The 13184-nt window shown below is 27.5% G+C and overlaps 1 protein-coding gene across 4 annotated transcripts in view; it reads left to right on the forward strand.

Moving 5' to 3' along the window:
• Positions 1-213: 213 nt before the first annotated feature.
• Positions 214-13184, forward strand: part of LOC117169041 — a 48958-nt gene continuing 35987 nt past the window's right edge. For 2 of the 4 annotated variants that reach the window (XM_033355121.1, XM_033355124.1), the window contains exons 1-2: positions 214-327; positions 4354-4884. In XM_033355121.1, coding sequence (XP_033211012.1) covers positions 4797-4884 — 88 coding nt within the window. In that variant the 5' untranslated portion in view covers positions 214-327; positions 4354-4796. Of the gene's footprint in view, positions 328-420; positions 524-4165; positions 4885-13184 lie in introns of those variants that run through there. The other 2 variants (XM_033355122.1, XM_033355123.1) reach the window with 2 other exon arrangements.

Below are 13184 nucleotides of genomic sequence, written 5' to 3' on the forward strand. Positions count from 1 at the left end.
TCGCATCGGTCCCATCCTCGGAGGAGGAGGTCGGTATGGGGCATGAGCGAGCATCTCGACGACGACAACGGGATCAAAACTATCGCGGAAAGAAGGGACTGCAGGGGTCCCAACGAACCCCCACGCGGGTTCAATATCAGAAACGCGAACCCATGAACGTCCGTCCCGGTCCCGTCCGTCGATGCAGTCTCGCGCGCAGCACCGAACACGCGACTTGCTTGTGGCGCTCTTCCCACCTCTGTTCGGTGAACCCGGATTTTAAATATCGCCAATTCAAATCAGTATTCCACTGACTTTGAAAAATTACCAAAAAACATTTTCTTAAAGGTAGAATGTGAAATTTTGCCTATTTTAACCAATTGTTCTACTTCAGATGATAAATGTTTGCTTAGCGTGACTGTATTATTTAAATTACGATCATTATCTACAAATTGTACTTTTTTATTTACAAAGTTTTGACGAGCCTGAACTATAAAGTGATAAAATAGTGTTCTTTTTTATTTAATGAGACTCGGAAATCCAGGTGTTTGATTTATTTTGGTGTTTTCCTCGTATGTTGAAACATTTTGAATGCTTGCCTTGCATTATTGTAACACCCACTTGTGTTGTTTTCCTTACTGTGTTACTGTGTCATCGTTTAATGATTGTTTTTCTAAGAAAAGTTGATGTCATTCTATTCATATTATTAATGATTTTTTTCTGTGATTTAATATTTTAAATGTTGTTTTTAGCTTCAAGGAGTCTTTTGGATTTTGGAAAATTATAATGTCTGATATATTAGTCCGATGAACATTATTAATTTCTTTATTTTTTTGCAGAGAGATTTCTTTTAAAATTACCTTTTGGGATAAAATTAAAACCTGACCTTCCATAGCAGCAATATTTCCGTAAATAATATTTTCAAAATTAATAATTGAGAAGGCTTGTAATCTGAAATTATTTCTTTTGTAATCCTTTTCGATTAAAAATGGTACAATTTTGAACCTTATAATTTGAAATTGTTTAGATTATACGTTTCCATTTAATATATTTTTTCAATTTATAAATTCGTGTGCTACTTATACAAATATTTCTACATGCAGAATGCACGTGCTAATTACTTGCCCTTGGTAGTGAGTCACCTTTAATATTAACATTCTTTTTATATTGATGTAAATTTTAACATAAAAATTATACTGGATGGATTATTGCCAATACATTTAATGCAATGCTTCTAAAGCCCAATTACAAGTTTAAACTTATATTTTATAGATATAATAACTGTTTATTTACCTCTAATTGAAGATTTCATAGTTACTATTTATTTCTCTCAGATTTCATCAGTGAAGCAAAATACTCTGCGGGGTTCTTCTGATCACTAACTATAAATGTTTTTTTCAGCTCTTTGTTTATTTATTATTCTGTCGATTTATGCTTAACCCATTCATTCGAAAAGTTGAACATTATTTTTGCATGCAAAAATCTAGGTAAAATGCCATAGTTCAAGACTCGCGTATATCCTATTTCGAACACTTTCCATTCAGAATTTTTAGAATTTTATAAAAAAAGGCCTTTAGTCATTATAAAAAAATACGGTGAAATTTTTCAAAATTTACAAATGGGTGTAATATAACTAGGCAATTATAATGCTTCCTTGTCATTTCTTTCAATAAATGTCAAACGTGAGTGCCTAAGGCACAAAACGTTTAAAAACGCACAAAACGCAAAAAAAATCAAATGCTGTCCCTAGCGGACCTCGAGAACGGAACGGTTATGCTGCAACCCAAAGCACAATATTTCACGTTATGTTTCCTCTTACAGAATGTAACGAATAATAATCATTAATTAATAATTAACGAAATTATTATAATTATATATATATATATATATTTATTTATTATTCAATAAGTTTCACATGCATGAATCAAATAACATGATAAGAAATTAATTATACACTCACAATTGAAAAGAAAGGGAATACTTAATTTTTACTCCACTTACAAAAAAAAATGTACCGTGGTGGGCATCCAGCTACCCAGTTGTGCATGCAAGGGTTAAAATAAGAAAATCTGCGTTAAATGACCTCTTTTATATTTTTATTTTATTATTCCGCGGGAAGATGTCTATCAAAACTGAGGTTTGTGCCAACTTTTTAAATTACTAATATCTTTAAATATATTCAACGTTTTTTAAATTCGTTCAGTTAAAATAAAAGAAAAATACGCACTTTATAATTAAATCGCTTGCATATTACCGAAGGGTTTTTATATTAAAAATAGTTTATAAAACTCAAGGGTTAAGTGATTTATAAGTTTTAGTTAATCGAGTCGTTTGTTCTAAGGGTAAAACTTTATCTTTTGGCATCCGAAATAAGAAAAAATTTAAAATCAGTTAATATCTTCTGTTCTTTTTTTGTATTTAAAGATTCAAATTTTTGAAAATTTAGAAAAAATGTTCTATGGATTTAAAAATTATGGTGGATTTTTTGTATATACAGTTTTGGGGCGACTGAAAAATTCCGAAAAATAAAATTTCCGACACTAAAATTCCCGAATAATAAGATTGCAGGATTATGAAATCCCCGATTAATAAAATTCTCGAGTAATAAAATTCCCGAACAGTTTATAATATTATCGAATAATAAAATTCTCGACAGTTTATAATATTACTGAATTTAAAACTTCCCGACAGAAAATTACCAAATTATCAAATATCCGAACTAGAAAATTCCCAAATTTACACATTAAATTTGTTGTTATAAATATTACTTATTGAATAAAAATACAATAATCAAATATTTTAATTTAAAAAAATATATCTTTAATGTTTATAGTTCCTGAAGTAATTGTTTGAATTTTATTGTTATACCATAAAGCCTTTATTATCCCTTTTGGGGTAAAGCGTGACTCAGTTGGTGACTGAAGGAATAATAAATAACAACTATTGCAAAAAATATGTTTCTTGATGAAATTTTTTTGAATGATTGTTATTGTAAATTTAAAAAATAATTTTAGAGACTTTAAACATTAAAAATAGTCTTTTTATAAACATATTTGAATACTGTATTTTTAATAAATAAATAATACCTATGAAAAAATTGGTTTCATTATTTAAGTTCGAGAATTTTCTAACTCGAATGTTTTATAATTCGGCAAATATCTGCAGGGAATTTTTAAATTCTGTTATATCATAAACTGCCGGAAATTTTTAAATTCTGTTATATTATAAACTGCCGGGAATTTAAAAATTCTGTTATATTATAAACTATCGGGAATTTTATTACTTGGGAATTTAATAATTCAGGAATTTTATTGTTCGGGAATTTTTCAATTTGGCGAATTATTTGCGAATAATTCGAAATTTTGTTCATTTCGTTCATTCAGATTCATTCAGGAATGTTTTATTTGGAAATTTTCGAGTTTAGGAATTTTCTAATTCGGAAATTTTATGATTTGCGAATTTTACATTTCGGAAATTTCACAGCGTCAGTAATTTTATTTGTCGGGATTTTTCAGTCGTCCCACAGTTCTTGCTAATGAAAAAGAAAGTAATTTGTTTAATGGAAGTGCCTCGTCGTAAAATTCTGGACTAGACACATCCGAATTTGAGATTCTTTGTGATGTTTTTTTTTGGTTTAAGCTGATGGAATTTTATATTCGACATATTAAAATGTTTTCAAAAAGTTCTGGATTTAACTCAATAGAAAAAAAATGTTGCACGCTCAAGAAATTCTAAAATTTGCAAAATGCTTTTTTGAATTTCTAATTATTTTTATTTTTTACTAGCAAATACTCTAAATATAAAAAAATTGGCATGAGGTTTGAACTTTTCTAATGTTTTAGGTTATCTGCATCAAGTTAAATTCTTTGCTAAATTTTTAAACGTTTTTTGTTAAATAATTTTGAAAATATAGTTTAGACATGGTATTAAAAGTATTATACTGAACTGAAAATTTAGAAACATCAGCCTACCAAAACTTTTAGTTGGGAGTGCATTTTTGTAGTTCAAGATGTGTTTTATTTGCATTCGATGCAATTTATAATTACGATATCGTCACGCTAATATAAACATATTTCTCATTCATAATACGAAACATTTCTCTATTTTCAAATAAATTTTCCTTAATGCAAGGCATCTGTCAATAATAATAAATTCTAATTTGCCTTAATCCGTTCGTTTATCTCAGTTTTCCGCTCATTAACCCAAATAGTTTTTGTGTCAAAAAGAAGTGCATCGAGTCCTTGTGCGCATGAGAATAGTGCGTCCTAGACTCTAACCACGAACTGGAACAAAAAATCGGAAAAAAGACTGAGGACTTACTTAGAAAAACCAAGAACGTTTTTTCACTTTTCATCTCAAGTTTGACGTTTTCAGATAACAGGTGTCCCCCGGAATTCCCCGAAGTATACCGAATATTCAAATCTGTTTTAAAGACTGAGTAACTGTTTGTTTAGTCACGTAAAATGATTACTAAATAACCCGGATTAAAAAAAAAGCCTTGAGAAATTTTGATTATTGTGCCTGGAGCTTTGTGGGTGTCATCGAGTGAGAACTTGAAGCTACCGGAAACACCTTCGCTCTAAATTGCAGACAGCGACAACGACGTGTCACAGATAGAATATAGCAGGTCTATATGAGGACGGATATTGCGGCTTCGTGATCGTTACATGCTTCATCGTTATTTGCATGTTCTAATTGGCCGTGGTGAAGAGTCTACCTTCCTCTTTGTCCCTGATCCAGGAAGTGACAGATAATACCCTGGAAGGACGAGGAGAAACTACCGAGTCCATGAGATACCCGCGTGAAAAGATTTTCGGATGATGCCTCAATTCGAAGCGCCGGGCTTCGGCTGCATAACGATGATGATCCTGATCACTCTTATTGGACTCCTGGCTGTTAGCAATGGTAAGAAATTTTTACATTTTCATCCTTTTTTATTGTTTCCATCAATTTATTTTGGGTTTGTACAAAACCAACGTAGACGATTTAATTTGAGGTTTGGTTGGGAGGGGGATATTTCTGTTCTCATTTAAATAAAAATAGCTAAAATTAACAAAAAATTGTACATGAGTAAACAGTTCAATCAAGAAGGATATTTTAGTCCATAAACAAAATTTTCATCCAAAGTGTTAAATTTTCAATCTCAAAACAAGAAGCTTAAGGATGTACATTACGTAAATCAATCTCAAAAGTTGCCAATCTTTAAAATGATTGATAAAATCGACATCAATAGATCTATTATTGATTTCTGAAAAACTTGACAGCAGTTCCCAAGTGTACTTTAGGCAACACAATTCAGGCTAAAATTGTTTATTTAACAGTAGTTACTTAGCGTTTTAGTTTTTGATTTCTCTTTAGGAAAAGGTTACAAATATAATTTAATCCTAATGATCAGGCCTGAATTTATTCTTTGGAGGATTCTCTACAATTATATTTGGGTGGTGCTAATTAAAATTTAACCTGTCATTGTTTATAACATTAATAATTGTATGATTTCGAAATTAATTTTTTCAATTAAATCCACCCAAATACAAATTTAGACAATTCTTTAAAGATTAAAATGAGGTCTTTATCATTAGGATTAAATAAGAATTGTAGCTTTTCTCTAAATAAAAATAAAAAAAATAAAATGTTGAATTTTCAAGGCAAAAGTACGAGCTTGTAACAAAAAATCCGAATATTCAACCAAATAGTTAAATTTTGAATCAGACAGATGAATTATCGACAAGATACGTAAATTTTGTATGATCAAAGTCGAATTTTCTACCAAATTGTGGAATTTTGAAGACGAGTTCTCGACAAAACAGTTGAATTTCAAACGGGAAAAAATCATTCTCAACAAAGAATGTAATAATTTATATTTGAATCGATAAAGTTTAATTTCAAAAAAGAAACAGTTGAATATAACTAAAAAGGATGAATTTTCAACAAAGTACTTGAATCATCAACTGAAACAGATTTTCAAAATTTCTAACCAAGAAAATTGATTTCCTACCAGCAAAGATAAATTGTCAAATAAGTACATGTCGACGCCTCCATTCAATATGAGGCTATGTGCTGGCAGCGCCATGTATGAGACTATTCCCTATTCTTATACACAGCGCATAGTCTCATGCACGGCGCTATCAACAGATAGACTCATATTGAATGGAGGCGTCGATATATGGTCTACCTAATAGCAGTTAATTTTTTAACAAAGAAAATTAATTTTCTACCACAAAAGACGAACTTTCAACAAAGTTCATACATTTTTATCCAAATAATTGAATTTTCAATTAAGAAAGATACATTTTTAACAAAAAATGGAATAGTAAAATTTGTGAACAAAAATTTTGTAACAATAAAAAAAAAAATTTTCAACAAAATAGTTCATTTTCTACAAAGAATTGAATTTTTAACTAAAAGGTTAAATCTAAAACTAAACAAAAAATTATAAAATAGGAAGGGCCGTCAAACCAAAAAAGAAACAAATTTCAAATGTTTTAATTTTCAAGTAAAAAAGGCGACTTATCAACAATACAGTTGAATTTTTGACCAAAAAAGGATGACCGTAAAGCCTGTGATAAATAAATATCAATTTTGATAATTTCCAGAATAAAAAATAATAGTTTAAATAAACATTGAAGTTAAATGAAAATAAAATATCGAACTATGCAACATGTTTGGTTTCAAAAAAATTATAAAATTGTACGCAGTTAGAAAAAAAAAATATTAGGCTTGAAAAACCAAGGTCAAAAATTCATTTTAGTTTTTTCATTGAATGATACTTTTCTTGAAAACCCAAAATATACCATTTTTTTAAAAAAGTCAAATTTGTTTTTTACTTTAATTTTTGAAGGTCAAGCATGTATTCTTTCAAGAAATACATAGGATCAATGGGGGCGTGAAAACCTCATACAAATTGTGCTGAAAGAATTTTTTTATTGCTATTAAAATATTTACTCACATGAAAAATATTTTACCGCGTAAACTAAAAAATGTTAGTAACTTTATTTCTGTTAAACTGACACAAAAATCCTTTTGGGACTTTTCTAGGATGCAAGGCCAAGTATCAAGGCAATATTCTTGTGTAACCTTTTAGGAAGTATACCCGCATTGTTTGTTTTTCAGACGTTTCGTCATATGAACATAGGCAAAAATCTCTTTTTATCTTCAAATTCTTGACACATAAACACTAATCTTATTAGTTCGATCTTTGAGTCATTGTGCTTTTACTTTATAAAAATGACCATTTTGTCATTTTTTAGAACATGGAATTTAGAAATAGGAAAGATATATGGATTTATAGAGCAATGTTCAACTGAATTTGATATTCTCAATATTTAAAAACTTGAATTATTCATCATCAAAACCATCAATTTGAAATTTTACTATTTAAATTGATTAGTAATTAATTAAGTATTAACATTCCTAATATTTTATTTTTCATGCTTTAATTTGTAAAACGCTTCGAATTAAGCCGTTTTTTTTTTTCATTTTCAAGTTTGAAAGCAATATTTTACTTGAAATTATTATATTTTATATTTATTTTAAAGGCCCTTCGACCTTTAAATACAATATTTAAGTAGAAATTTTTGACTTGAATTTTAAGCTTCTTCAATTTCAAATTATCTATTCTTAATAATGGTTGTTATACTTTTGATTTTGCTAAGTTTGAAATTGCTCGCTTTTTCACTCTTTTGGACAAAATTGTATAAATTTGCCAAAATGTAATTGAATCTTGAACCTAATCTAATTGAACCTTCAATTTTATGCCTATAGAATTTAGAATCCTATAAAGTTAAACATTTTAATTTTGAATGATCCTTATTTTCATATTTTAATCCAAAATATTCCGTTCAAAGTTTTGATTTTTAACAATGTCTAAATTGTTCATTCTTCGACTTAAAAGGATATAAAATTTAAATATGTATTTTTGAATTCCATTTATTCGAATTCTTTATTTTAAATTTATTTAATTAAAATGTTGGCAACAATTTCTACTTTCAGTTAGCAATCATCTTATTCTATAGCAGTGCTTTATTACAATCGGCATTTGAAGTTATGTGCCGCCGGAAGCTCAAACCAAATTTTTTTCGAGCTTCCATGATATTGATCACATTTTAAGAGCATTTATCAGTAGCAAAGAATTCAATATTTCATTCTGTGCAATTTATTCTGCCCACAATATATTTGTTAAACAAAAAATATATATGTAGCATTGTTCAATACATTTTGCAATCGTTAAAAAAAAAGAAGTAAAGGAATCTGAACCATATTTCTTTTCATGAAGAAACAATAAGCTATAGTATTTTGCACTAGATACTTTTCCTTCGTAGAAACGATTTTGCTTCATAAGTCGTAATTATGAGTCATAATGTCATAATAAAGAATTAAAATATTTTTCTATACTATACTTTTAATAAAGATATTCTACCGAAATTTAATGTATTGAGAAACTATAGCTTATCCTTGCACCCCTGGTGGCAAACATTTTTACAAGAAAGTACGACATTTCTACAACTGTAATTTTTTGTTAAAACATGTACTTTTTGTAAAAAAAACTATTTAAAAAATTAACAAGAAAAAGCAATTAAACACAATTGGATAATTTTGTCTTGTATTTCTTTTAGAAAAGTAAACAAATTAACAATAAACTATAAGTTTGTACAATTCAAAAGTTTGTGTAGCTTTTTATTCATATTTTTTCTACTTTTTCGTAGAAATCTACAAGGTATTATTACACCTTTAATTTAACGTAAATTATTGTTGTGAATACTAGTAGTTTATTGGAAAAATATACAAATTTAAGCAAAAAGAAATATATTTCTACAATCAATACTTTTAGAATGCCCAGCAAGATTTCGACACTTTACTGTCAATTTTGGTATGACATACGATATATAAGTTTCTACAAGAAACTACAATTTTTTAAAAATATCACGCTATCACCAAGAACTTTCGCTATTATAATAAATCGCAGCTCAAGTAGCAATTTCAGTTATGCAACATTTTTTTTTAATTAAAATTTTATCCATAGTTCCACATCTATCAAAAGCAGTTTAAACAAGAGGTGTTATTTATTTTTCGAAATAATTTTATTTTAATTAATTCAGACAGGGATTTTTTATTTTGAAAAATTAATCTAAATAGAATATTTACTAACATTGTAAACAACCGTAAAAAAGAATTTGGATGATTTTAAAGCAATTTTTCTGAATTTTGTGAATTAAAAAAAATATAGGAATAATGCCAATCATTTTAAAAGACATTCGAAAGTTTTGAAAAAAATCAAAAATAATTTAAATCTTGTGAAGATTTGAAGGCATTTATAACAAAATGTAGATTTTGGAAGACTTCAAAAAAATTTATAAGATTTTTGAAGACTATTTTAAATTCCAAGAGAATATAAAAATTATATTAAGATTTCTGAGAAAATTTCAAATGTTATTTTATTTTTAAAGATTAATTTACAAATAAATTCTAAAAATATTTCAAAATACTTTAAACATTTTTTTTAAATCTGGAAGATTTTCAAGCAATTTCAAAAAATGCTTTAACTGAATTGATCTTTCCCTATAATTTGGTAAAATCCTGTAAAATCAAAAATTTTTCCTAACAATTATTGTCTATATTTTTTCTCATTGGGCTCCAAGTGCCAAAAATTTAATTTTCCATATTACTCCACTTCACCTTCCTGCCATTCTTCAACTTCTATCTCCGCTACCTCGCCCTCTCTTTTTTATTTTTAAAAATTAATGACCGAAGAATATTTAAAACACCTTAAAATTTTTTTTTATTAATAACTAAAAATTGAACAATTTCTAAATTTTTTAAAGAAAATGTAGATTTTTGAAGATTTTGTACCAAACATTGAGAAGCCTTTTAAAAATTTTGAAACAATTAAAATGACCAACATTTTTTTATCAAAAATCCTAGAAAAACTAAAAATGATTTTTTTTATTGCAAAATTAATTTTAAAAGAATATTTTAAAAGTTTTTCAAAACTTTTAAGGGAGTACTTGAAAAGATTTTTAAACAAATCTGGTTGTATAAATAAATATTTCTAACTTAAAATTGATTCAAATGATTAAAAATTTTGAAATTTATAAATGTTTGAATAGCTATTAAATTTATTGAAATTTATATGAAACGATTTGAAAATGATATCGCGGATTTCTATTTCTTCAAATCGTTCGACTGATCAACTTATATTAGCAAAAATTTTAATCGTTTAGTTTAACGGCCTGTAATGACAACATTTGCAATTTAAAAGTGATAAAAGCTTCCATTTTATGCTCGTGAATTTTTAAACGCTTGAATTAAAAATGTTTAAAGCTTTAATTTAAAAAAATTTTTAAGCATACATATTGAATTTAGAGAAATCTTTAAAGAATAACAATTATAGCTAAAATAAAGAAGAAAACTCTCATCTAGTCTTCGATTGGGAAATAAAATTTAGCCCGGTAAAATGTAGGAAAAGTACGGTTTCTCGGGAACATAATTATGAGCATAATAGTATCTTTACAAATTTTTCTAAAGATTGTCAAAACTCTGAGAGATTCAGCATTCACTAGAATAAAAAAATATAATAGATATCTCATTAAAAATAAAAAACCCTGGAACCAGAAATATTTTTAATAAATTTGTCTTTAACAAGGCTTTGAATAGTTGCATTAATAAAATTTTATGAAATATCAATATACATAAATACGAAACAGAAAGAATAACTTGTTTTATATCAAATCATTTTTATACAAAAATTAAAGAAATTTGAATGAGATTAAAATCAAATTGAAAATCTTATTTAACGTCCTATGATAAAATTAATGTGCAGGATTCCTAAAAAGAAAAACAAGAATCCAACGAACAAATTTGGACAACCACCATAAAATGTTCCTATTGAAATTTGAAAAAAATAAAGAAGAACACTTTCCCTCCTCGGACAAAAAGAAAAAAGAGGAAAGAAAAATTAGAAGACAGCCAACCAAATCCCCTTCTCTCTCTTTTTTTTATTTCTTTCGTCTTTTTTATTTTTATTATTATCAAATCACAACAAAAAACAGCTATGAGAAATAAACACTGACATTTCGGCACTCATACAGCATCCTTATCAAGGCAAAAAAAAATAAATAAGAAATACCCAAGCTTCCTGACGCCCGAGAATCAATCATGTATATAATAATTTTAAAAAAAGTCATAAACGTTTAAAACGAGAGAAATATAAAAGTTAAATTAAACGGCGCGACGGTGTAACATTTTTAACATTATTGACACAATAAGAAGACCATATTGAGAAATTGTCAACGTGACCTAGTCTGTTTTCATTTTCTAAATATTGCCTTCTGATTGATAAAACAAAATTTAAAAAAATAATTATTTTTTAGAATCTTTAAATTATAATGGATCAATAAGTCTTAATGTTTTATCTTGTGTCAAAAATTGATGCAAAAAATTCAAAACACAAAACTCAATTCTGGTAAATAATAAAGCAAGATCTTGGATAATTTTTTAATAACAAATAAAAAGCTTAGATCATATAGACAATGTACAAGTTTTAAATTTTTCTGCGGAATAACAATGTGCATAATAATATAAATATGCAAATATGTCAATTTCGTTAAAAGATAATTTGTGTAATGCTGTAAATTGCAAGTGGTTTATGCTGGGAGAAACGTGGAAAAAATAGAAAGTTTTAGTTTTTTGTACAGAGATACTTAACATAATTTTTTGTGGATAAAAAACATAATTGTTTAAACAAAACCTGACCAAGATTTTGAGAAAATATCTAATAATAAATATATATATTTAAAAATACATATTGCTATTTTTTCAATTTTAGTCATGAAGAAACCTTTAAGTCTTATTAAAGAAATTTTTTATTTAGTAATTTTTTTTGGTGCCAAAGTTTTAACATTTTTATCTCTTATCTATTATATGTTTTTGTGGTATTTTATGCGGAATAACCAAGAAGTTAGGTAATATTTTTTAAAAATGTTTAGGGATACAATTATGCTCCTAATTATGTTATTAAGAAATCGTACTTTTTATGATTTTTATCGACGCCAAATAATTTTTTTTTCCAAACTGACACCAAAAGAGAGTTTTCTCCTTTGTGTCAGGCACAAATTTCATTCATAAGATTTACGTGAATTTGATGCTCGCAGCCTATAAATATATATATATATTTTATTCTGAAAAAATATGCACAACCTGTAAATTCCTGTAATTCTTTTGTAATTTATTGCATTTATTTGTAGATTCCTGAAAAAATTCTCTTAGTTTTTTGTACTTTTTCTTAAAAGTTTGTCCACCAGAAACGTTTCTAGGTTTTTGAAATGTTTCCTAAGAATAATTGCCAATTTTTGTCAACTAGCCACAATAAAAAGGAAGCATTTTTAAATAGGCATGTGTAGCCTAATTTGGTCGTGAGCAAAACGTGTGTAACTTGGATGAAAGTAGTCTAACTATCGTTTGGTTTCACTACTGCGATAAAACATTGGAAAGTCAAAGTACCTTCATGTCACTTCAATGAAAAGAGACTATTGCTGCCTTTGAATCAACTCAATCAGCATAATGCATTTTTACACCAAGAACAATTTTCATTGAGTCCTACACGTTATGTGTAATTACACATGTTACATACATTAATTACCATAAAGCTTTAACTGAGCCCATGAATTAATTACACATATTATTACCAGATAAGTTCCAAATTTAAAACGCATTTATTGATTGAAACGGATTGAAATGCGTTTGCAAAGAGACTTGACCAATTACAGGCATTTTAAATTACTCAGCTATCAAAAAATACATACAATACGTTCTAATTCTGTAGTTTCCTTAGTTCCTCCGTTTTTTTATTCCGAATAAATTATAGTTTTCGAGTAGATAAATCACGAGAGTTTAACGAAAGCCTGAACGCTAATAACAGAAAATAATGATTTTTAATTAAACGTTTGCTGTTATACAATATTTTTGCACGTCTTTGTTCTGTGATTTTCATCATTGAATTTAAAGTATACATTTAAAATGAGAAACATAAGGTTTTTTTATTAAAAGAAGAACAAATTTGGTTCTTTAATGTGGATACAAGTAAGAATTCAATCATAAGTATAGTACTGCTCATAGCCGACAGTTATAAATTGCAATTACCTGCTCTGGATACATATTCTTTTGGTCACGCGAATGAGTAAGACATTGCAAAATGTAATTAAGATTAGGTT

The sequence above is a fragment of the Belonocnema kinseyi genome, chromosome 3 (assembly GCF_010883055.1).
Source record: "Belonocnema kinseyi isolate 2016_QV_RU_SX_M_011 chromosome 3, B_treatae_v1, whole genome shotgun sequence".
NCBI classification, from domain to species: Eukaryota; Metazoa; Arthropoda; class Insecta; order Hymenoptera; family Cynipidae; genus Belonocnema; species Belonocnema kinseyi.